Source organism: Moschus berezovskii, chromosome 6, assembly GCF_049115385.1.
Source record: "Moschus berezovskii isolate FMDL1 chromosome 6, NW_MosBer_1.0, whole genome shotgun sequence".
Classification (NCBI taxonomy): Eukaryota; Metazoa; Chordata; class Mammalia; order Artiodactyla; family Moschidae; genus Moschus; species Moschus berezovskii.
The window spans coordinates 112,456,065-112,481,174 of record NC_142465.1 but is presented as its reverse complement, the minus strand read 5'-3'; the positions used below and the strand labels follow the sequence as shown (position 1 = coordinate 112,481,174).

General features: G+C 54.1%; 1 protein-coding gene across 13 annotated transcripts in view; it reads right to left on the bottom strand.

Annotated features, from left to right (window-relative positions):
* Positions 1-25,110, bottom strand: part of CACNA1C (calcium voltage-gated channel subunit alpha1 C) — a 461,815-nt gene that overhangs the window by 101,775 nt on the left and 334,930 nt on the right. For 12 of the 13 annotated variants that reach the window (XR_016037705.1, XM_088837459.1, XM_088837460.1 and 9 more), the window contains exons 7-9: positions 18,991-19,187; positions 12,881-12,984; positions 6,251-6,423 (exon numbers count right to left, since the gene is read on the bottom strand). Coding sequence is in view for 12 of the 13 variants with exons in the window: in XM_088837459.1 (XP_088693585.1) it covers positions 6,251-6,423; positions 12,881-12,984; positions 18,991-19,187 (474 nt within the window). In the remaining variant the exon portion in view is untranslated. The remainder of the gene's footprint in view (positions 1-6,250; positions 6,424-12,880; positions 12,985-18,990; positions 19,188-25,110) is intronic. The other variant, XM_088837450.1, reaches the window with a different exon arrangement.

Sequence of the window (25,110 nt, the reverse complement as noted above, 5' to 3'; positions counted from 1 at the left end):
ACTCCCCTCTGGCTCCAGGTGTGCAGCCCAGCAGCGGGGAAGGTAGATGAACAGGTACAACAGGTTGTGAACATCAGTGTCACCAGGCAGGCATGGAGCAGGCTTCTGGGCTCAAAAGGGCGGGCGAGGAGAGGAGGGGGAGGGGCGCCCGAGGAGGGCTCAGCGTGGGCGGTTCCTAAGGAAGACGGTGGAGCTGGGTTCTCCAGGTGAGGGGGGACAGAGGATACCAGGCACCAGGAAGGTTTTTGGAGGAATCAGCTTGCTTCCAGGGTTCAGGGGAATCCTACGGGAGACCCAGAGCAAATTCCAGGAGTCTGAAGTCAACTGAAGTCCTCTGGGGTCTGATGGACTGGAGGTTTGTCTAAACTCCAGGGCTAAAGCTGACATGTGTCAGCTTCGAACCACAGAAACCACCCCCGATCCTGGGAACGGGTCTTTGCAGCTGTCTGATCTGACTCCCCGCTTTTACAGACAAGGAAACCGAGAGGGGCAAACTGCCCATCGGCCACTGGGGAGGGCCTGGGAGTCTGGAGACCTGTGGCTCTCAACTCCTCTTCAGCCTACAACACAACACACCACCACAACTGTGCAGTCTGTAAGCTCCAGCCCCCAGTCAGGCGAGAGCTGACTGCATCCACACTTCTGATCTAACCAAGGGACGACTTAATAAATGGGTAGAATCCATCCAGTAAGGGATTAGGGGAAGCTGCAACTAATGGAAATGATTTTATACCACCTAAAAGGCTCAAGAAGAAGCTCTACAAGTCTAACTGAAGCCTGGTGCCCTCTTGGTGAAAACCTCAGATACCCCGCCTGACGGTCAGTGACTGACCAGATCAGCTGCCCAGTCACTGCAGAATGGTGGAGTGAGCCGAGGGCAAGAGGGCCAGGACCCTCATTGCTGGCCTGACTTTCCACACCAAGAAGATGTGCTCCCTGCTCCCAGGTGGAAGCCCGATTTTCTCCCTGTGTCTGCTGGGGCACAGCAAGCGACCCACCAAGCTTCTCGTCGTAGATGGAGCAAGTGTTGACTATCAGCAAATACAATGAGACTGTAACCCTGAATGTTCCTGTTGAGAAAGGATCCTCACTTTCTTCTTGCCTGTGTATATGGTGTGGGGACGTGTGTGTGTATCCATGCGCCTGATGTGTGTGTGTACCCCTGGTGTGTGTTTGTGTGTACATGCTGTTATTTTCAGATAATTTTGTTGACACAGTGACTGACCTGATGTTGGATATCATTATCCTATCTCATGAGTCACTGACATGAGATGTAAGAGCTGATGGCTGATTTGAAGCTTGGAATTCAGAAGGTAAACAAAGGCTTTCCCCCTTAAAACTGGCCTGTCAAGCATATAATTAGGGCTTTTCACCTCATCAGCCAGTTGTTGAGAGCAGATCTATTATCTCACCCCCGAGTAGAGGTACAGACAAGTTTCGGTGCAGCTGGAATCATTGCTTACTAGCTTCTGGTCTGCGTTTTTGTTTTCTCTTGACCTCTAACCTCAGGGGGTTTGTGTGCCTGCACCAGGCACATTCTGAAGCCCCCTGAGCATGACTTCGGGTCTGTGTGTCAAAACCAACATTATGCTTAGCAAGTCAGTTTTAGAATATGAATTTAGTGACCATCAATAGCTCCTGTGACTAGATATTTAAAAATATCTTAATATCCTTATTTTTTGTTAAAAACCCCTAACACTGAAGAGCCTTATGAAAACTGAAATGTATATCTTTTGAGAGGATAAACCTTTCATCAAAGCTCTGTCCAGTGAAAGTCCCCTGCAGACCTCTTTGCTGGGAGTGAGTTCAGTCAGTCAGATGAACTCACATGAATCACATCTAAATTACAAAGGGTGTATACTTTTATGAATCTCAGTAAGCGGCTTTCTTTCTTGTCCTGCTACCACCCGGGATGTCGTTAGAAACAGGACAGTCTACTGCCCCCCCGCCCGCACTTGATGACCTTCATGGAACACTGTCCTCTTGGAGCCATACACTGAGAACAGTGTGCTGTCACTGTACACTTGATGGGGCCCCTCTGCTGGAGGCCCCTCCAACTGCTCTCAGACTGGGCCTGGCAGCAGAGCAGCCAGACAGCTCCCTGGCGCATGCGTTGCCCTTGGAGACACCCTTGCCCATGTCCTTGTTCGGATCAGATTCCCGAGTATGGTTCTGTACATGACATGGGCCCCCAGGACCCACCCAGGGGAGTCGTTTCCAGCAGCCTGGAAGGAACCATGAAGCAGCCTCACCACACAGCCCAGGGACTGGATGCTGGTGCTCACTGTGGGGCTCAGTCTGTGCCTGACACCTTGTCTCACCAGCCGGGTGACTGTTATCTCACAACCCTAAGGCAGTGTTGCTGCTGCTGCTGTTGCTAAGTTGCTTCAGTCATGTCCGACTCTGTGTGACCCCATGGACAGCAGCCCACCAGGCTCCTCTGTCCCTGGGATTCTCCAAGCAAGAACACTGGAGTGGGTTGCCATTTCCTTCTCCAATGCACGAAAGTAAAAATTGAAAGTGAAGTTGCTCAGTCGCATCCGACTCTTAGCGACCCCATTGACTGCAGCCTACCAGGCTCCTCTGTCCATGGGATTTTCCAGGCAAGAGTACTGGAGTGGGGTGCCATTGCCTTTAGAACGGGCTAAAGGCGACAGGCGGGAGAGGCGTCTGCTCTCCCCACAGGGTGTAGGGTTAGGACGGCCTCTAACACGGTCACTTAGGGGCCAGAGTAAGAAGGGAGTCGAGGAGCAAAACCTTTGCCAGTGTCCCTCTGGCCGTCTGACCCGCACTCTGTCTCGGCATTCCAGGTGTGTGGCAGCCGTGAGAACGAGTACGTCCAAGGAACACACCATCTGTATTCATCCAAATGTAATAAAAGCTCAAATAGTGATGCACATGCCTTGGACACGTGTACAGTGTGGACCAGTGATGTTCAGATTCCTGCTTTCGGGCCCCACTGGGCCCTTCTGAGGGCAGCCTCTGCTTTTGGAAGCCCTCCAATCTCTGTGTTTCAACAATACACGATCCAGACTTGGCAGGGCAGGTGGAAGCCACGCGGCTCTGCCGCTGCACGGGGACTGGAGGGGCTCCTGGGAGCAGAGCTGCGTACACGGAATACATACTTAATCTGCTTGTCTGTGTGGAAACTCGGTCGTTCGGTTCCACGGTCTATCTGTCTTTTCCACGCTCATCGCACAAATGTCTGTCTTCGAGGGCTGGGGCTGCATCTAAATGATCTGAACAGCGTGAAAGAGAGACTCCCACATGCACAAATAATTAATCCACGCATTTTTGATCTTGAGGAGGAGAAAGAAAGAGAGAAGGATTCCTGTTCCATGAGGGCTGTGTCCCCAGGGCCTGAAGCAGCATGTGGCGCAGAGCGGCCCTTTAATCGGGAAGTGGATGGATGGGTGAGAGGGAGGATGAATGGACTCAGCATATTGTAATGTATTTTTATATAATTTGCTGGCCACCTTATCGACTCTGATTACTTAGAGAAACACCTCAAACAATGCACTTCCTCTCTGTTCCCTTCACTAACCCTGCTCTTTCTATGACCTCAGTGTCTGTAGCTTTTCCTTCACAAACGTGTATCTGGGCTCCTTGTGGGTGTGCTCAGCTACCATGCAATGACGTGTCACTGAGCACTTTCCTGGCTGGGGTCACAGCTGTATCACCATTGCCGGATACCGGGCATCTCCTAAGTGCTGCTGGGGTTCCTGGCTGGGGCAAAGGCAGAAGTGGCCAGAGCCATTGGTCAAGAGTAACAATATCTTTCACCCTTTTTCTGAAAAGACTACTTAGTCTTTGAGCTGAAGAGAACTGGCAGATACACTGTACTGTAATCTTTTAGCAATTTCAAAGGCAAATTTCAGCTACTTTGAAGGAAACATATAGCAGCGTCTCTTCCCTTGTATTTGCCTCAAAGGGCAAACTATGAAGTTCTGAAGATCAGAATATAGTTTCTGAGTGTGGGCCTGCTTTTTCTTCAAATCCATTAGGTGGCCAGCACCTTAACAACCCAGTCTCGTCCACTCTGCTCTTGATCGGACTTTCCTGAAGGCCCCACCTCTGGATGAACTTTCTGGCTCCACCCCCAAGCATCTCACGTTCAGCTCCTCCCGTGTTTCTATTTCACCCTTTGTCTTGCTTTTTAAGACGCTCATTTCCCGGTTCCCCAATCCCCAGACTGCGCCACCACCTGGCCATCTCCACGATGGAAGCAGGCAGGCCCTGTACTGTCCTCCTCCTGGGACAAGGCTGAAGACAGAAGCAGACCCGGGCCCCAAGGAAAGAGCCTGGGGGAGGGCAGCAGCTTCCAGGCTGAGCTCATCCGTATTTGGGCTCAAGAGGGTCCCGAGAGAGACTCTGTTCACTAGGGTGGGTGGTTCATCGTGTGCTCCCCAAAGCTTGGTCAGAAATGGGGGTGGGGGGCTTGTGCACTCGATCTGCTCCAGCAGCAGAGACTCCCCCATCTGGGCAGGACAGGGGGCAGCATACCCATCCTTGGAGGGGAGGGGATCACCGTGTCTCTGTGGATGGCCACACAGTGCTGAGTGGGCCGCGGACACACATGTCCCTATGAACATGCAAGAAACCCGTTCCCGCCATCCTTCGAGAACTGAGCACTGCCCCGACCAGGGAGCAGACTGGGGCCCAGAGCCGACTCCTGCGCTTGGCGGCAGGGGTCCCCTCGGCTCCCAGGCCAGCTCACTCATTCACTCATTGCTCGGCACCATGGACCACCCCCTTGTCCACGATCCGTCAGCAAGACTCTGCCGGGCATCCTCCCAGGAAGACCCTTGGCCGTGTCGCTGTTCCCCGTTCTAATCCATCCCAGGCCTTGTCTTCCAGCCTGCTGAACTCCTAGCAGAGCGTGAAGTCCTCCCTGGGTTATTGAATCCCGTTGTCACCAGCCCCTGGCAGGGCACGTCCTAATTCTGTGTTTGTCCCTTGAGCAGAGTCACCAGAAAGGGCATCGTTGGAGGGTGTGTTCCACCTGCGCCTGGGATGAGGGAAGGCGGGCCGCTCTCTGCTCACAGCCGTGTCCTCTGCCCTCTCCCTCCACCCACGCCTCCTCCCGGATTGCCACCGAGAGCTCAGGCACCAATGAGCAGGAACAGCTGGAAAGCACCAGCACAATGCACGCCCCCGCACATGGCCAGGGTATCCACACACCACGTCAGGATACACCTGCACACACGTGTCCTGTGCCTTCCTGGCCTCCGTAAGGATGCAGTGATGGACACCCTGCCTCCTCATCGGTTCCCAGAGCCCAGTGGGTCTCCCTTCTCCCTCTTGGCCCCCAAGCCTCTTTGGCTCCCCGCCCTTACTGGCCTGACCCACGCGGCAAGCTGTTTAACCTTATGGATTCCTTGGCCAGAAACGACCTTATTCAAATGTGTGAAACATGAGGGAAGGACACCCACAGGAGGAAAGCATGGTTGGGGTCAGAGAGACGGAGGTCAGAGGAGACACAGGGCAGTTAGGGCCACGTTCACCCCACAGCTCAGGTACTGGGGGCTGAACAGAGCGCAGAGCCCCACCCTGGAGCCACCAGATCTGAGGAGGTGTCAGGAGCCTGCATTTCTAGCAAGTCCCCCAGTGACGCTGGTGCTGCCAGTCCAGGGCCCACATTTCAGAACTGCTGGGCGTGTCCCACGAGCCTGAATTTCCACGATTCATCATCTCAACACTTACGAGTCAATACCATCCATCGTTCTCATTACCATCCCAGCAAAAGCCTGGCCAACAAGCCACCATGGGAAACCCCAGAGAGTGGGACTGGGCTCCATTTCTAAAACCTGATGCTATTCTGCCAAATCCCTCGGGATTTCCTCAACCTTCCTGTTTAGCACCTCCCTGGAGCTTTGAATCGAACCTCCTCGAGAGAAACCTTTGACTCTTTTCCCTGAGAGAGCACAGTGGTGCTTGGAAAGGGGCAGGGGCACGCTTTCCAGGTGGTGGAGGTGGAGATGGTCCCTTTTGAACAAGCCCAGAGCAGGATGTCTGCCCCTCCACCCAGGGAGCCGGGCTGGGAGGAGGACGTTGGATTGAAAACAAAGAACCCCACTGAGCAAAGTGTCTCCAGACCAGAGGCTACAGCAGGACTGGGAGGCTCTGCTGCACATGTGGGACTGACTTCTGAGAGCCTAGAAGGATACACCCACAGGCAGGGGTGGCAGCCTCTGCTCCCTGGCGCCCCCTCCCAAGCCCAGACCCCAGCCCCTTGCGGGAGGCCGCTCACTGTTTCGGGGCTTCTCCTCGTCCAGGCCCTCGTCCTCATTCTCGGGGTCGATGTCCTCGGCCTGCGTGATCCAGTCCAGGTAGCCCTTCAGGTCCTCCTCCAGCTGCTGCTTCTCTCGCAGCTTCTGGAAGTCGCCCCGGGCCTTGGCCTTCTCTCGCTCTTTGGAGAACTCTCTGGTGAGAGACGCCAAGCGGGCAGGGCGGGAGAGACAGGGTAAGAGGAACAAAGGGTTAGCTGCATCGCATGGGAAGCCCACCACTGGCCCCCACTTGCATGGACCCCCATCCCAGGTTTGATCTGCTCTGATAAAATGGCTGGGGGGGCATCCTCACTTGGGACATGAGCAGCGGGTGGACCAAACCCAAGTCCCCTCTTTTTGGGCCGTGATTGCAAGCTGCCTCTCATGACAGACGTCCCCCAACGACCTGAAAGGCCTTCTGAACAGTAGCCAGCAGGGACCCCCACTACAACCCCTGGAGACGAGGAGCTTGGGTCTAGCTGAAGCGCCCCCCCCAACCCCCGCCTCCACCGGCTCTGCCAACCCAGGTGCTTACTCAAGCGCTTGAGGTCGGCCCTGGTGGGGCGTTCACACTACAGAAATCGTCAGATGTTACCAATCAGGGCTCTGCCCCTCAAAGAGCCCATGTTATACGTGGGCTGGTATAGTCACTGAGGTCAGGTCCAGGAGAGCTCACCTCTCCACCCCTTCTCATTTCTAGGGCATGTTCTGCTGGTTCAGCAAGCCTGGAGGGTTTCTAATCTAGAGAAAGTTCTTTCCCACATGAAGGAGACAAAAGAGGGTTCCAAACACAAGAAAATGTCCTGTGGCTGCCCTTTGGGTAAAAAAAGAAATCTAATCAGAATGGGAAAATGCATAAAGTCAAGACGATATAAAAGTTAAATGGGGCATTCAGTCTCAAGCAGTAATGAGTAGAGCCTAAAATTGGGTTGGGATTTGCTGCAAGAAGGGCCTATTAAAGAATTTTGGGGAGTGTCTACTTCGTTCCTGTTTTCTGTGACTCTGTCCTTGTTTTCTCTCTGACTCCTCTCTGACTTTGACTTCACTTTCTGAGCCAGGCGGGGCTGGTGGCCAAGAAGGGGTCAAGGAGGCTGCTCTCACTTGAAGCAAGTCCGTGCTTTTGCTGAATAGACAGCAGTGCGCGCCTCAGTCTGTGGTACTCGGGACCCGGGGGTGTGTGGGCGCACTGGGCCTTTCAGCTTCTGCCTGGAGACACGACTCCTCCCTCCCTTAGTGGTGGAGGGCTCAGGGGGGGAGGCTGAAGTGTCCACCTGAAGGGATTCTGCAGGAGCAGACACTCCACAGGCGGGCGTCGTGGAAGGCAGGGCACACAGGCGAGCCAGGGGGCAGGACAACTCAGCTCCGGAGCCCCCACACCCACTGTCCAGGGACTGCATTCGCTGCCAGAGCTCAGTTTTCACTCTTCACCATGAGGGGTAGGGCCGGGACAGTCTGGGGACATTTCCGTTGGGAGACATGGGCTCCAAGTTCTTGCCAACTGCCGCTTTGATGATGCTCTGATTGGGACGGGATGTTCTTCACTCTGATTGAATCCAATTCCAGCCTGATTGAACTTGCTCTTCCTGGGCTTCCTGCCAGCTGCCGGCACCTCCCCTACCTTCCCCGGGGAAAAGGGGCCCGGCTGCCCGCTGACCACGTGGAGGGAAACCTCAGCTCCTGCTTCTGGGGAGAGGCCTGGAGAGTGGCCCCAGCCTTCCCACCCACCACTCCTCTCGCGCTTGTGGGCTCACTGCCTGGAGTCACTTCACAGAGCGTCCCCTCCCAAGACTGCAACTCCAGGCCCCCTTGACCATCCTTCCACCCCACCCCCACCCTTGGGAGCTCTGTGCCTTGTGCAGCAGGCTTGGGGTATAGGGGACTGAGTAGCTAAGGTCTTCCTCCTCCTGGAGCCGGGAGCTGACCCAGTCATGCATGGTGACATCTGCTCTGCGGAGTGGAAGCTTGCCGTCCATACCCGAGACCTCTGGGAACCACACAGACATCCCCAGGAGATGAGGAAATGTGGTTTCCTGGGGGTGAGGGGAGCGAGGAGAAGCAGCATAGCCAGGTCCTCAAGGGGTTTAGGGCACATGGAGGGGAGGCCCCATGCCATAGGAGACCTGCAGGACAGAAGCACCTGGCTGTCTTCATCTCCTTTCTGATGTCTCACACTGCTGGGTCAGTCACGGGGCGTCTGTCTGAAGGCAGGGGCATGTCCTGTGCTGGCAGTGGCTGACGGCACAGATGCGGTGGAGAGCCCACTCTGGGTGTGCGGTTTTCACAGCTCCCAGTGGTGCATGTGGAAGGTCTGTTGGTGCCATGGCTCGGGCTCGAGGCCCCGCGATGCCCGGTGTAGCCAGTCCTCATCACCCACGGACTCTGCGTCTGCAGACCTGTCTCCTCTCTGAGCCTTGTTAGTCATGCCATTCATGGTGAGACTTTGTGGTCACCGCAGACATGTGGAAAGGCAGGATCTGGGGTCATGGTCCCAGCTGAGGTCAGACAAGGGGCTGCCACCTCCTGGGTGCAGCTCATACTGCAAATGAGGGCCTTTTTACAGCCCATCTGATGCCATGTCTCCCGCCTTTTGTGCTTTTTGTTGTGATTTTTCCGATTAAATGGCCTCCAAGCACGAAGCTGCTGTGTGGTCTATGACCCTACGTGTCAGGGCTGGGAGGTGCCTCCGGAGAATGTTCAAGGGTCTGACAAGCTCCATCCAGGCCTGAGGTATAAGCTGTGGGCTGAGAGTGTGGTGTGAATGAGCCAACATGTTGTCTTAAACAAGGTGCCTTCACATAGACGCACATACACAACTTGTGTCCTGATGACAAGGCTGTGCCCAGAGGCTCACAGGAACCTAACCCAGTATTTCCCCCGAAGAACAGAGGTCGGTGGTCATGAATTCAGTGTTGGACCAACCCTGCTGGGAGTTGTGAGCATCACCTCTGCTCCAGCTGTGAGGCAGCTTGTCCAGCACTTCTGCTTCTTCTTGATGTGGGTCTTAACTGTGGCTGGTGGTCAGGGCTGTTTCCATGACACAACGTGCCCATTGCACCCTCAGGCCCTCTGCCTTATCTCCCGGGGGAATGAGAGCTGGGCGCCCACCCTCTAAGAGATTGCAGGCCCCTGGTCACCTGAAGACATACATCTTCTCTGTTTGAAACAACTTAAAACCACAAAGTGACCAGAATCCAGGGTCCAATGATTTTCACTCGATTGCAACTTCTAGTGCAGTTTCCAGAATCTTGTGGTTGCGGTCACTGTGCTAATGGGCGGGAGGCGAGATTTCTGGAGGTTCTGAGACTTATGAGGATCAGCAGGCAACGAATGTGGAAGCATTTTGAAAAGATTCACAAGATGGGTAGCTACATGGATCCATCTGGCCTCAGCAGGAATAGGTTTCCAGACAAAGGATGCCCAGCCCTCCAATGACCAAAATCTCTGACTTCCACGTTTAAAATGGAGTCTTTCTAGAGTTGCTCTCTGCCTTCCTGAGCAGGAGACCCCAAGCGCCCTGAGCCCTTCCTTCATGACTGCATGGAGGAATATACCAGGATGAGTTACCTTGATGGGCTCTGAAAGGACAATACCCTTAACTGATCGACTCAGGGTTCCAACCCCCAGCTCCAAACACTTCGAGATGGCAGTGCTGCATGTGGGGGGGACTCTCTTCTCCCTCGAGGGCTGTTACATTTACCAGCTGCCAGCCCCCAGCTCAGGACCGCCTGAGGCCCTCAGGACAGGGGTTCCCCAGCTTCCTCCAGGACCCCTGGTCCTCGGTCTGGGCCCCCCATCTGCCCACAGGTGGCCTCTCCCCGCTGCATCTTGGCCATAATTTAGAGTCATGGGATTAACCAGGCTGATGGGCTTGGAGTTGGTGGAGCATGGGGGATGGGAGCAAAGGTTGTGGGTCCACATGTGGGGGTTAAATCCTGATCCTGCAGGCCCCACCTGTGAGAACTGGGGAGGTTTCCACATGTAAACCTCACTTTTCTTTCCTGTGGAGCGGACGTGTGGTCCGCATCAGCTCTCGGGGCAGCACGGGCAGACCGTGAGTGGATCCACCAAGGACGCCAAGCCCGAAGCCTGCCGACAAACTCCTCACAGTGGACACCGACCCGAGAAGGGGCTTCGTGGTGAGTTCCTGGACATTTCCAAGCACTCTGGGAGGTTGGCCACGGGGTGAGCGGGCATATGGTTGTGATCTGGGGGGAGTGGTGGGGGAACTACCACATTGCTGTCCTGAAAAGACGGGGTCACTGCCACACGTGCTCAATCAATAGCAGCCTGGTTCTGGGCTTCTTCTTGGGCAGCCAGCCCTCTGAATGGGCCAGGAAGGGGAGCTGCTTGCCTGAAGATAGTCTGCATCCAGGCAAACTGGGTGTCTGGGGCCCAGGAAGCTTGGGAGGTGCAGCAGTGTTGGGGGGCTGGGGTGGGGAGGGGTCAGGGGAGACCATTCGAGGGCTGAGCTCCCAGGAGGGGAGTAGATCTGGGTTCGAGAATCCCATGGGCCTGCCCACCCATTCACTCACTCACTCACTCAGACTCAGCTGGGATGAGACCCATCCTTTAAGGCCAGTTTGTCTGCCCCCAGCACTGCCACCATCTGACTCCACTTTGACCTCTGGGGAGGAGTGCCCCTTGAGGGGCAGAGCATGACCAGGCAGACCCCTGCTCAAGGGGGCTATGAGGTTGACGCCTCAGCCTCCACTGCAGATTTCTGGGGGGACTTCACTGCTCAGACATGCTCCTAATCTCTGGGGGGAGGACGTGGAATCACCTCTACCCAGGTTGAGAAGCTGGCACATCACAGGCCCCGCTCACTCAACGTTTGTCCGTGGGCAGTGACAGGGAGATGGGAGCAGGGCAGGGCCTCGTGCAGACACTGACCAGCGAGGGGACCCCTACAAGCCACACGGCTCCTCAGGGGCCCTTCCCTTGTCCCTGGAAGCAGAGGGCAGCATGTCTAACCTGGGATGACCCCGCTCAGTTGTCCAGCTCTGACAGCACCGAGCAAACAGCGAACCCTGTGGGTACAGCACTGCCGGAGGGATGGCGCTGCTGCTGAGTGCCTGCTGCCCACCGAGGTGCACGACCACGTGCCGCCGTCACAGTGACCGAGGGGCTGGGGTCACGATCCCCGCTTTGTCAGCTGGGTGAGCAACATTTAAGAACCTCCTGCCTCCAGGAAGGCCAGCGCTGGAGCAGCCACATTTCTGCCCTGAGAGGTGACGAGTTTGACTTTTCCAACCCTCTCCCTGATGACCCCCTATGCTGCTGCTGCTGCTGCTAAGTCACTTCAGTTGTGTCCGACTCTGTGTGACCCCACAGACAGAAGCCCACCAGGCTCCCCCGTCCCTGGGATTCTCCAGGCAAGAAGACTGGAGTGGGTTGCCATTTCCTTCTCTGATGACCCCCTATAGACAGGCCATTTTCTTGTGTTGGACACAAAATGGAAGCCCTTCTACCCTCCAGGAAGCTGATGGGGGCACCCATCGTCCTGCGCATCGCTGTCACACTGAGGGAGGGGCTCGTCTCCCCCCGCGTGGCCAGTGTGATGGGACTGTGATGGCCTTCCTGTTGGGGAAGGGTGAGGTCAGGGTGGACCCTGTCCCTGCTCCACTTCCAGGGCCGACCCTGACACTCCCGTGGGGCCTTGGACTGTGGCAGCAGAAGGGGGACATCCTCCTCCTTGGCCGACTCTCCCCCATACACACATCCCCAGACACGGAGGAAAGGCTGTGAAGCAGCGGCCCTCCCCCACGTGGTGCAGGAGCAGAGAGTCACGGGAGCCTTCAGGGGTGGCCTTGGCGTGGCTGGCTTGGGCTTAGAAAGAAGAAAGGGAGCCGAGGAGATGTCCAGTGGGGCTATGGGGCAGGGGTGGAGGCCCAGGGCTCCTTGGGCCCCACCACCTGCTGCCTCGACCGCTTTTTAACTTCATCTGTACCAAGGCCGAAACTAGGAGGGCTTCCTACTTGGAGCTGAGCAGAAAAAGTTGAAGGAAAACGTGCTCGGTCTCCTCTGTCCTCCTGTAATTGGGCATTTTAAATAGCCGAGTGCTCTTCTTTCCCAAGGGGGAAACAGACAGGCTGCAATCAGAGCCAAGGAGAAGGAGAATCTCGGTCTGTTTGGTTTATTTGCATTTTAGTTCAAACTCCTGGCCCAGTCAGCATAGATAAAGAGGGCCTGAGTCCTCACTGCTACTGGCCCTGGACGGAGGCTGGACATATGGCCCAGGTGCCTAGGCTGCTACGAGAGCCAGAGCAGACGGCCCACGAATCTTCCTCCAATTCCTCTGCCAAACCAAGGGGCCCAGATGCTCCTGAGGTCCCCAGAAACGCATCCTGCCCACCTGGACAGTCCAGCCTGGTGTGGGCAGGGCTGGCAGCAGATAGGCAGGCGTGGGTACGTCTCACTGCAGCCCAAACCAGGGGGGCTCCTCCCTGCACCTCTGACCTCTGTCCAGCCAGGCCAAGGACATTCACTTTAAGGCTCCCGGGCTGGCCCATGTCCCATGTTCATCAGAGCCAGAAGAATAGAGCCAGGAAGAGCAGAAAGAGTAAAATGAGGTAAATGGAAAAATCAAGACCTTCTTGCTTGGTCCTGCTTACCCGCTAAGGACACCGAGAACCAAGTTAAGAACAAAGAATGAACCTATGATGATTAATGTGACAAAATAGATCCAGGGCCAGTCCCTTCCCACGGCATCATTGACCTGGAAGAACGGGGTCAGAGTTAGTGTAGCTCTGGGAGCAGCCGAGCACGGCCCACCACCCCGGGCCCGGCGCCACCGGGACCGGGGCCTTCAGGTCACCAGAGGCCAAGTGGCCTGCCCAGCCAGTGGTCCGCACGTGCGGCTGAAGTGAGACAGTTTCTGTTCTCCTGGGCCTGGTGATGGGTACATGGGGCCTGGGGCTTTGCTCAGCTGCATCGTGACCAGGACACAGAAACACTCAGCTTACCCGCTCAACACACCAAGAACCAGATTTAGAACGAAGAAGGATCCGAAGATGACCAGACTGACAAAATACACCCAGGGTAACTCGTAGCCCATAGCGTCCTGCATCTGGAAAGACCAAGGACAGTGAGGAGAGAGAGAAGCAGGAGTGAGTTCACAGTGAGGAGGCAGGGAGGCCAGGAGGGAGGAGCAGAAATTAGGGGGAAACCATGCCACCTTGACTCTAACACCCGGTGACTTTGACCTGAGTGGGAAGGACCTTGGCGGCTCTGCCTCGGGGCGGGTGGGGATCTCGCCCGGCTGTCTTTGCCCTTTTATTTTTGGGGGAACAGAATTTCCCTCCAATATTTTCTATTCACTCGTCTAAGAAGCTGGGTCACCTCCAAAGTGCTTTCTTCCCTAAGAGATGGTTTCCGTTCACTTGGATTTATGTGGTAACTGCGGCCGGCACCCTGACCTCAGCTCTGGCAGACAAGCGGGGGTGGAGTCACATGGGGAGATGCCTTCCTCAGGGAGTGACCCAGGGGCCTGGATGGATGAGTGCTGATGACCATGCTGTGTCATTGGCTTCAGAGGCCATGGGCCGGGAGGATGGTGGTTTAGGGTTGGTGCTCAGGGAGCAGCTCTGGCAAACATGGGCCAACGGAGACCCTGTGGGAGGTCCACACCCCTGGGTTTCCAAAATCCCAGGGCATAGGCTTCCCGAACGACCTGCATCTGTGGTTCTCCAGGTGAGGCCCCAGGGCCAGCAGTGTCACCCTCCCTGGGGACCTGGGGACTAGTTTGGAACCTCACCCGCTGGCCCCACACCCATACTGGGGGTGCCTGACATCCCAGGTTCTCATAAGCCCCAGGTGCATCTGATGTGTCTTAGGCTTGAGACCCGCTGGTCCACAGCCCAGCTTTCAAAGCAATGACAGAACAGAGGCTGTGACTCTCTGCACCCTCTCGCACCCCCACCTTAGCTCTGGGCCCCCTGCTCTGGGGTGGCCTGGGCGCCAACGCACGTGCAGGCGGCCCTGAAGTAGGGCAATGCAGGAGCAGGAGATGGATGGCTTCAGTCAGCCTGTGTGGAGCTATTCAGGAGAGAAGAACAAATAAAGCCGTATTTTAAAGAATGACCCAGATTGCTGACACCCTTACTTAGAGGTGAGAAAGGACAGGTCTGCTCAGACACTGAAGCCAGCCGTTCCCTGAGCCCCTGTCAGGCGGGCGTGCAGAGAGGCCCCCCGGGGTCCAACACCTGCAGCCCCTCAGCCGGGACCTCACCAGTAACGAGGCTTTGCTCAAACACACGCCTCCTCTCCTCCCACAACTAATTCCTGGAGGGAACCACACCTCAAACCTTCAAATCCAACATCACATTTCCCCAGGAAGAAAACATAGGAGGACTGTCGACTCCAGCCCCATCTTCTGGGGGCCTCTCTCCACCCCAGCTGACTCCAAGGACCTTTCAGGTCTGGTGCCCCCTCCAAGGCATTGCGGTCCCCAAGGGCTAGGCAGTTTAGGGGGCATGGGAGGCTGTCACCTGCCATCACAGGCAGGAGGTGCAGCCTTTAAAATCAGCGCATTACAGGGACTGTTATCAGAGGGTGGGTTGGCTCTGCCCTGAAAGCCAGTGCCCAGGGTGGTGGCCAGATGAAACCCTGACCTGTGTCATCTTATCTGTGGGACACGGGGTCCACCCACAGGCCACTGGGGGAGCAGCAAGTCGGAGGACCATCTCACCTGACCCCTCCTGCCTCTCTGTGCCTGCTCAGGCACCAGGAAGGCCCAGATGGTGTCGGATCCGCCACAGGCCCACCACTCCCAGAGACCGACAAAACCAGCTTCTCCGGGACTCGGCTGGGACCCCACACTGAGGGGGGCGTGGAGTGGAGGCCTGTGGGCCTTGCTGTCCCACGTGGGCTTCTGGTACTTGGTGAGACCACAGGGGGCTGGGCTGGTTCTTGGATGTGTGAGAGCCCAGAGCACGGTTCTGCTCAGTCTCTAAACTGGCGCAAAGCTGGCTTTTCCTTCTCTCTTGCTCCCCACTCAGTGAAACTAACGGGCCAGCGAAACCCCGCCTCCTCCAGGAAGCCCTCCCTGCTCTCGCCGGGTCCTCCGTGGGAGCCACATTTCTCTGTGTCTACGTCTCTCCAATTAGACCCAAACTCCTCGAGCGCAGGCCTGGGAGCCCTGTAAATGCTCACTAAATGTGTGTTCAATTGAATTACTGAGTAATAAGAACTTGCCTAATGCCAGCGAAATGAATAAAACAAAACCTAATAAGTAAACAAATTATAGCTTTGAGAGATGAGAATTCCCTTTCTTAATATGTTTATAAACCAGGAGTTTATTGTTTAGGTAACAGATTCTCTGTTGAAAGCTGTGTGGGTGCTGAGCAATAATGCCCTACCTAGGGCAGACTCAGGGTTTAGGGCTGGGGGTACCGGGGACCCTGACACCTTCTCTACCTGACTCCTGTTAGAGCCAGGTGCTATCTCTGAGTGACGAAGACTCTTCTCCACTTTTCACCCTGAATGGCTCTCTGGTCATTGGTAGAGCTCAGCTCCCCAGCTCTGCTCGCTGGACACCTTTAAGGCAGTGAGAAGAGGTGGAGATGGAACGGGAGAGAACAGGGTCAAACACCCAATTCCCCCTGCTTGGAGGGAAAAGACCTTCCTCATAAACCAGGATATTTCAGCAGTGTTGAGGCCAGAGATCAGTGGCCACGGTGCGTACATGTGTGTGTGTGCATGTGCACTCGCGTGTGTATGTATATATATGTGTGTGCGTACGTGTATGCATGCGTGTGTATGTGTGTGCATGCATGTGTGTCAGGAATGTCCTCCCAGCATGTCCACGCATGTGAGTGTGGAGCTGACCACTGACTTGTGCAAAGTTAAACCTTACGCTTTCTTTCCTGCTGGAGCCAAACTGAGGCGGAAGCTCCCAAAGACACATCTTTCCTTTTTGTGATTTCTCATGAGGGAGTCCTTTTAATTTTAGTTTTAAGCTGAATCTCTAATTCTTGAAAATCAGCAGAAGAATTGGTCAGGGAGAAACCAACTGGGGAAAACAGGAGGTGTCAGGAAGTGGGGCGGGGGTGAGTGCTGGTGGGGGAGGTGAGGCCAGGACACAGGCCAGATGGCTGTCCTGTGTCACACGGGAAGCAGAGTCTGCGGCCCCGGGCAGAGGGTCTCATGGGCAGAGGTCAACAGACCTTCATGGACAGTTGCTGAGGCACTGAGTTTCCTCAAGTGCAAGGTGCCCGAAATCCTGCTCGGAGCCCTGCTTGGGACTCAGGGGACACTCATGCCTCCCTGCAGATGCCCTGCGCCCTGCCCTCCACAGACACAGGGCGTGGGGACCTCTGGGAACTCCTGCAGGGGCTGAGGCTGGGCCCTCAGTGTCCATCCCCTGGCTGGACCCTCACCATCTGTCCCCCGGCTGGACTGGGTTGGGGAGTGGGCCCCTCCCTGCTTAGAGAGCTCCGTGTTTTATAGGAAAGCAAAGAGGGGTGTGAGAGTCTGTGGGTTTTTGGAGAATGAGCCTGAGGAGAGGAAGGAGGAGCGACCAGAGAGGGTACAGAAGCAGAGGAGAGAGAGCAGGCGGGCGCTCTGGGCTAGGAGGGGCCTCCTTCAAAATACCCACCAGGAGGTTCCCTTTCGCCTTCAGGGGTGTATGTGTGTGTGTGTGTGTGCACACAGACACACATGCACACATAGCTCAGTCACTTAGGAAGGTGCTTGGAAGGTCAGGGGAAGGCTGTCCCATGGGCTGGGGACTGTCCCCACCTCTGACACTGCCATGCTCTGCCCAAGCTCATCACCACCTCCCCCCACTGGAGGTGGGAGAGGGGGGAAAGCACAACACAGCTGTTGAAAATTGCTGGTTGCCGGGTGAGCTCCTCTCAACCCCCACTCTGGCTGTCACTGTGACAGCACCTCCTTGGACCACATCTGGGTGGGGGGGTGGGAAGCGGGAGGGAGGGATGAAGGAGGATCACAAAAATACATCAGGCCATCAGCAAAGTCAATTATACCTATTCCCCCCACCCCCACCCACCCACCCACTGCCGTCTTGCCCTCAATTTGATGCCATGGGAGGTGTTTCCATGGCAACGTAGGGCCTGGGTTTGGAGCTTGTATGGTGAGGCCCCCGAGCCCAGTCCCACACGACCACGCGTCCTGTGATGCCCGTTGGCAGAGGACGTCTCTGTCTTTGGCTGGCCAGTGGGACCCACCCAAGGTAGAAGGACTCCTTAGGGCCACTTTTGAATTCTGTCTGCTTTGCTAAAAGAAATTAAACTTGCCTGGATAGAGTAAGCTCATCTCTCTTTGTCTCACAAATTATTTAAAGCCAAATTCGTACTGAGTATGAGCCTGGGAGACGTGTGCCAATGTTCATCTCGGTTGGAGGGAGAGGTGATTAGACCCGTGTCTTTTCTGAGAGTGAAGCTGCATGACCACTCTACCGGGCTCCCACAGCACCACCATTGTTTAGTGCAGTCTAGCTGGTTTCTCTGCCCTGAGTTGGATGTAATTGTGTCTGAATCCTGAGGACCCCAGGCACCCCCTATCAAGCAGGGAACACTGAATATCACTGGTGGGGTTCAAGGCACATGGGCAAGTTTAAACTGGTTCTATGAAGAGAGGCGCATGTTTCACGGCAGTGCAGGGTCTCAGTCTGCCCCCAGAAACTGGGAGAAGAGGGCTTCTGAATTGTTGAAAACAGTTTAGCAGTCACAATGCCCGCAATGTGCAGAGCATCTCTGAGAGGTTCCAGAACTCCTCCTCCTGGTCAGGGGTGGAGGTGGACACCTCTCCTGGCTCTGGTTCTTCCCAGCCTGGCAGTCTGGCATCCCTCCCTCCCCAAACAGCCTCTTAGACTGTTTTCAGGGCAGCCAAATCCACTTGATTATTTGCAAAACTCTGGGCGTGACGGTATTCTCAAGCCCGATAACAAGCATTTTCCGCCCAAACGCTGGAGTGCAGCGCTGGGCTCTGGCAAGTCAGTTCTCACGTGGAAGTAAGAGATCCTACGGAGAATGACATTTTCTGGGGTTTTTACAAATAATGGACTTGACTGCCAGAATGAAGCTAGATCAAATATGGTGTGTTTGCCTGTGGGGCAGGCTGCATGAAAACCTGCCCCTCCACAGCTCGGACGCTGGCAAAGTCGTGTTGGCTGCTGGCTGATAAAAGGGCATCTTTAAGGTAAAAGGAGATTTACTGCTGATTGGCTGGCACTTGAGGAGTGACATTTCTGAATATGCATCACGTGACCAGCAGAGCCTTCTATCAGGAGTGAAGAGGCTGGCTCTGCATTTGTCCGGTGGACTATCTGATATAACGAGGGGAGATCAACACGAGAGGTAAAACACAATAGAATGCCGCGATGCTGCGCAATTCAATAAAAACGCTTTCCTCTTTGAAGACCAGGCCTGAGTTTTCTCTTTAGCCCTAGAAATTGAACGTGTGCCCTCGCGCTCCCTTGGGGACACGGGCAGGACATGCACGGGGCGGGAGAAGCCCTATAAGAGGACCCTTGTGTTGGGTCGGCCGTAGCCCCACTGGGCTGTGTGCCAGCGCTCCCCACTGTGGGGGCCAAATGAGAGGTGACACTTTTCTTGGGCTGGTGAGCAGAGAGAGGCTCATGGGCTTTGCTCCTCAGGCAAGACCTGGAAGAAATCAAGGTCCTCACTGCTCCTGGTGTGTGTGTGTGACTGCTCGTCCCTGGAAGGCGCATGCTCCCCGCCCCGCCAGCCCCAGCACGCACCCAGTAGAGGACGTCGGTCCAGCCCTCCATGGTGATGCACTGGAACACAGTCAGCATGGCGAAGGCGAAGTTGTCGAAATTGGTGATGCCGTGCTTGGGCCCGTCCCAGCCTGGTTTGCACACCGTGCCGTTCTGGCACTGCCGCCCGTGGCCCGTCTCCAGGGCACAGGGCGAGGGGTCGTCTTCTGCTGGGACATCTCAAGTGACCAGGGGAAGAGATAAGGAGGCGGGGGTGGGGGAGAGGGATGGGCAGAGAAAGAAGAGAGAAGTTAGACAAACAGTGGGTGGGATGGCAAAGGACCCAGCAGCGACAGCACAGAGCACAGTCACACCAACGCCACAAACACAAGCGAACACACACGGCACTAGGTGTTCATTCAGGCTGCCGTCAATTCAGAAGGTCAGTGCTTTCAGCTGAGTGTTGTAAAACTATTTAACCTGGATTGACTTCAAAGACAGGAGAGGCTGCCCCTCAAATGGCCAAGAAAGATATGACTATGAGGCGACCACTCTGAGTAAAAACATCCTGGAGCGCAGAGGGGAGGCCTTGACTTCTGTTTTTGGTGCTCAAGTATCTGCAGACATTTCTGTGGGAATGCCAGAGTTTACGGTGAGGGCATTGTGGGTTTTTTAAAAAAATTATTGGGTAGGCCAGAAAGTTCGCTCAGGTTTTTCCATAGGATATTATGGAAATTTTTGGCCAACCCAATAATTTTTATTATAGTTGCTTTACACTGCTGTGTTAATTTCTGCTGTACAGCAAAGTGAATCAGCCACAGGTATACATATATCCCCCTTTTGGGGATTCCTTCCTATATACATCACCACAGAGCACTAAGTTCTCATTAGTCATTTATTATATACATAGTATTAATAGTGTACATGTCAATTATTCCCAATTTCCCAATTCATCCCACCTGCCCAGTATGTTTTTTGAAAAAAATTATTTATTTTTAATTGAAGGATAATTGCTTTAAAATATTGCATTGTTTTCTGCCATATACAACATGATTCAGCCATAGGCACACATACGTCCCCTCCCTCTTGAACCTCCCTCCCACCTGCCACCCCATTCCACCACTCTGAGTGGTCATAGAGCCCCAGTTTGAGCTCCCTGTCACACAGCAAATCCCCACAGGCCATCTGTTTTGCATATGCTAGTGTCTGTGTTTACCTGCTGCTCTCCCCATTTGTCCTGCCCTCTCCTTCCTCCCCTGTATCTACAAGTCTGTCTCTATGTCGGCATTTCCGCTGCTGCCCTGCAAATAGGTTCATCAGTGCCATCTTTCTAGATCCCATACAGATATGTGTTAATATATGATATTTGTCTTCCTCTTTCTGACTTACTTCACTCTGTGTAATAGGCTCTAGGTTCATCCACCTCATTATAACTGACTCAAATGCATCCTTTTTTATGGTTGAGTAATATTCCATTGTATATATGTACCACAGCTTCTTTATCTAGTCATCTGTTGATGGACATCTAGGTTCATTCCATGATCTAGCTATTGTAAATAGTGCAGCTATGAACTTTGGGGTACACGTGTCTTTTTCAGTTGTAGTTTTCTCAGGATCCCTCAGTATTGTTGATGGGAAGGTTCTTTCACATAACTGGCCAGAGATCCTGCTCAGTGACACTTCCTGTCTCCCCACAGGTCCATGCAGCATGTAACATGATGCTTCACCAGGGATGCAGGTCACTCTACAGCAGAGGATGCCTTCTTGATGAAGGATGGAGAACAAATTCTGATGGTGAAAAGCACCCCCTACAGAGCATTATCCCAGCCTCAGGGAACAATGCCACTGTAGTATTTTGTGTGGCTGTGTCACGTGGAGCCTTGCCTCCTGCCCTTTTCTCCAGCGTCTTCAGGAGAGAAAAACCATCTGGACCTCTACTCAGGACAGAGCGGCCATGGGGGATGGGAAGAACGCTCCCTGGTATGCAGCCCTCTTGTCTTTTCCAGGAAACAGCTTAACATCTCCCATGGCTGCAGGCTGTGCTCAGGCTAATTCCATGCTCTAGGAAGAGGTGCTGGGAAAGCAGTGAGTTAGGCTATTTTTCATGAAGAGGTCATTGGTGGATTGAACGAGACTTGGCTGAGCTGAGAATTTCCATTTTGGTAAAATACTGAGAATCTTGGTCCCAGTTGCCAAGAGGTAACGGCATGGAATTCACAGAACTCTGAGAAATTAAGGGCATCGTCTTGGGCTTGTAGAAAGAAACAGGGAAAAACAGAACTGACCTTTGTTCTAGCAAACAACTCAAATGGCAGAGAGGATGTGGCCCCAGAGAGAAAGTTTGCTTCTCGTCCTTCATTCGGAGACTCCAGGCCACCAGGGTCCTCTCTGGTTTCTGACAGACCCAAGTAATTGGGGGCGAGGACTTCGATGTTGAGGCTATTGGCTGCTGGGCTGCTTCTCAGTCTGTGGCTTCAGATTACAGCTTTCCACTCCCCGGAGGATGACAGCAGAGGAATACTAATCCTAAGTCTTCACTGAGGGTGACCCTTTGGGGCGTGAATTGAGCTGTGCGGTTGGAGACACACGCCGGCCTGTGTCGTTTTGGCTTTTTGCCTTTCTCTCTCTTTTCAACAGCTTCATCAAAACATAATTTACATGCTGGACAAGTCATCAGTGAGCATGGACAGCTCAGTTATTTTTAGTAAATTTATAGAGCTGTCCAGCCGTTACCACAACCCATTTGGAAACGCTTCCACCACCCCAAATTTCCGAGCCCCGTCTGCAGTCAGCCCCCGGCAGTCATACCTGCCGTCTGTCTACGGATCTGCCTGCCTCGCAATTTCATGTGGATGGAATCACACTAGGTGGCTTTGGAGGTCCATATTTTTTCACGAGGCATCATGTTTCATGATCTGTTCCTTTCCACGAACATACAGGTCACTGTGGGTTTATCCGCTCGCCCGCTGATGGACAGCTGGCTGGCCAGCTTCCACAGGCTGGGGCCGCTGTGAGCAGAGCAGCTTCCTGTTCCAGGCCTGGCACTCCAGGTCAGGTGTGTGTGCAACGACCCAGGGAATCCCGGGTCCCTGAATCATATGGGGGATGACAGTATCAGCACCACTTCCTACCCTGGGGGTCTAGCCCCCAGGAGACCCCCTTCATGGAAAGGAATCTCGGTCTGTTTTTGGTGACTTCTGAACTTTTGAAGTCTTTGCAAATTTGGATGTGAGGTTAAGTAATGGGATGCTGTAAGAGGGTGGAACCTGCAAAGTGAGCCTCAGACCTAAGGAATACATAAGAAAGTGGATGACAAGCACCTGGAAATTGAGGGTAAGTGGACTGGAAACCCAGGAACCAAACAGATCGTAAGTTTTATTGGGTCCACTGGTCTAGTGATGGCTTTCTGGGTTGATGTGTTCAGTCACTGTGACAAAAGTGCTGGGAAGATGAAAGATAAGACAAAAGAGAAGGTGAACAACATAGAAACTTGGGTTTCTTTTTCTCGGGTCTTGCTCTCTAGTGCAGTAAAGATGCTGCTAATCTTTGTACTGAGACCCCCAATCTGATAGCTTTCCTTGCATCCCAATTCCTCAGAACTGAAATAAGGAAGAGATGAAGGCTCCTAGAGTGGGTTCTGATGTCCTCAAGGGAGGAGCACGGATCTCGGGGCTTTATAAACTGATGCTGGAAAGAAAACAGCATCCAGGGGACGCAATCTCATTAAGAAAGAAAACAGCGTCCAGGGGATGCAATCTCATTAAAAAATGAGAGAGGACCAGATTCAGAAAGTCGGTCTGCAGGATCAAGTGCCTCTCTGCTATCCTGAATCGGTCTTGAACAACAATAAAAAAAGATTCAAGAACAATTAAGGAGCAATAACAATCTGGTAAAAATAGGTGTCTATAAAAAGCACTAAAGGGAACACTTGGAAAATGTGAACACACACAGATCAGCAGGTCCTGGCAACATGCCCTTGACGGTGAGGGGAAATTAGTCTAAATGTGAAGACATGTTGGGTTTTCCGCAGAGCCATAAATTCCCAGAGAGGAAGGCGGGACCGGGAGGTTGGAGAAAGAGCTGAAGCCATGCGGGCTCCCCATTTCAAAGCAGAAGTGAGAGAGGAGGGGTCATTCTGGAAAGTTCCAAATTAAGTCTGTGGCAGAAGAATAGAGGTGAAGATGAGAGAGATTTTGGAAGTGTGGTTAATACCAGTAGGAGCAGGGACTCTGGGAGAATGCCAGCAAGGGGTTCCAGGGAGAAGATACCAAAGACAAAACCAGTTACTTTCTGAGGCCCCAAATCTGAGGAGTGAATAGAGAGAAAGTGATTTCATGTCTGGGTTTCGGCCAACCAGCTCTCATCCAGTCTCAGGGGTAATTATTGTGCTTGGGAGAGCGATTCAGAGTGACCTGGCTCGAGCGCCACCTAACAGATGGGACAACCAGAGACAAAAGGGATGGACATATGGTGATGTGTCTGTTGAGGAACAAGGAAGGCGCCTTGCAGATGCCTCCAGAATCAGGGAACGCGTGTCTCCAAAGGCTGCGTCTTCAGGGACCGGAAGGGGCAGCCCAGGGATGGAACAACAGTCCACCGGCAGCCCAGAGCTTTCTGGTGTGGATTCGACACCCAAGGTTTCCTCAGGTCTACATGCTCACAAAGCCGTCTCAAGTGTAAAAAATCATTGGATGTAAAATCCCTTAAGAGAACCAAGACAAGGACACTCAGGCACTTCAGCATAATCTCAATTTGCAGAAAAATTCAGGAATTCAACCCAAAGTCTAAAATGAAAAAAAGATACCCATTCCAAAGGTGACGCCAATGTCTCCAAAGCAAAGGGGGACTGGGGTCAAAGGTTGCAGGCTTGGGCCCTCCACCCTCTGGCTGTGTTGAGTGTGTCCGGGTTCCCGTATGTGTCCCTCCTTGTCAGTGCTGGTCACCGTGTGGGTGGAAGGAGCCCCCACCACTGTGGGATGAGGGTCCCTGGACCACCCAGGATTAGGTGCAGGGCGCTGGGCAAATCGGCTCTGCAGCCAGTGTCCTGGGTGCCCTCCCTATGGGGGGCTGGGCCCACACACAGCGAGGTCCCCTTCCTGTGGGGCTGGCAGGGCTCTTCCCTTGGGAGCGTGTCCCCGGGGTCTGTCCTTGGGTTCCCTAGCTGACTGTGTTTCTGCAGTGGGGGTCGATTCTCTTCCGAACCCGATGGTGGGGCGGGGAGGGGTAAACCATCAGATAAATAATCTGGGAGTTTTCTGGAAGGAAGTAGGCACATTTCCTGGTCTGTTCACCCTCAGGAATGGACAGCAGTGTGTTCCCAGACAGACTGTCCACCCGGCCAGGCCAGGCCATTCCTGCAGTCCCCTGAGAACAGAGGGGCCACTGGAGGTCCTGGCAGGCCTATGGCTGCCTCGTCCAGCACAGAGGAGCCCATGGCCCGGGCCATCACACCCACCATTTACTGGCCATTTGAGACCACTGACAGCCTGACCACAAAGTCAGAGGCTTCCAGGCAGTGCTGGTGCAGCCCCACAGGATCCTGCTGCCTTCAGGAAACCCGCCTTGGCTGCTCCCCATCCTTCAGGGCAGAAACCTTGGGGCAGGGGTCGGGGAGAGAGGTGTGTGAGCGTCTCTCTCAGCTCAGGGAGCACAGCTGCATGGGAGCAGGTTGCTCAATGGGAATCTCACCATGCCCCCGCCCCCTCGGTGCTCAAGTGAGCCCAGTCGTGGCCCATTGCCCAGCTGATGGGGTCTTCTAGACCTGACATCCCCACGCCGGCCTGAGAAGTCTGGGTCAGATGGGTCATGACCATTTCAATACGACGGCATGAACTTTACATGTCCTACAGTCACTCTCAGGCAGGTCTTAGGATGAGCCCTAAGGAAGCTGCACAGTCAATGTAAATGTATTGGTTCAGGGCAGCTACAAATGGAGCCCAACAAAAAGAAGGCTTTGAATTAAAGGGGGAGAACATTACTCACTGTGATGTTGGGTATTTCTTTAAGCAAGGCTGAAAATCTCAGAATTTTAGCTAGAGTCAAGACCCAATTGTTTCAATTAAAAATTATTTTTTTTAAAAAACATGACAGTTTATTTTATATAATTATGACCCAAGAAATGAGCTCTACAGTGAAAAAAACAGTCTCCTTTTAGACTCACCA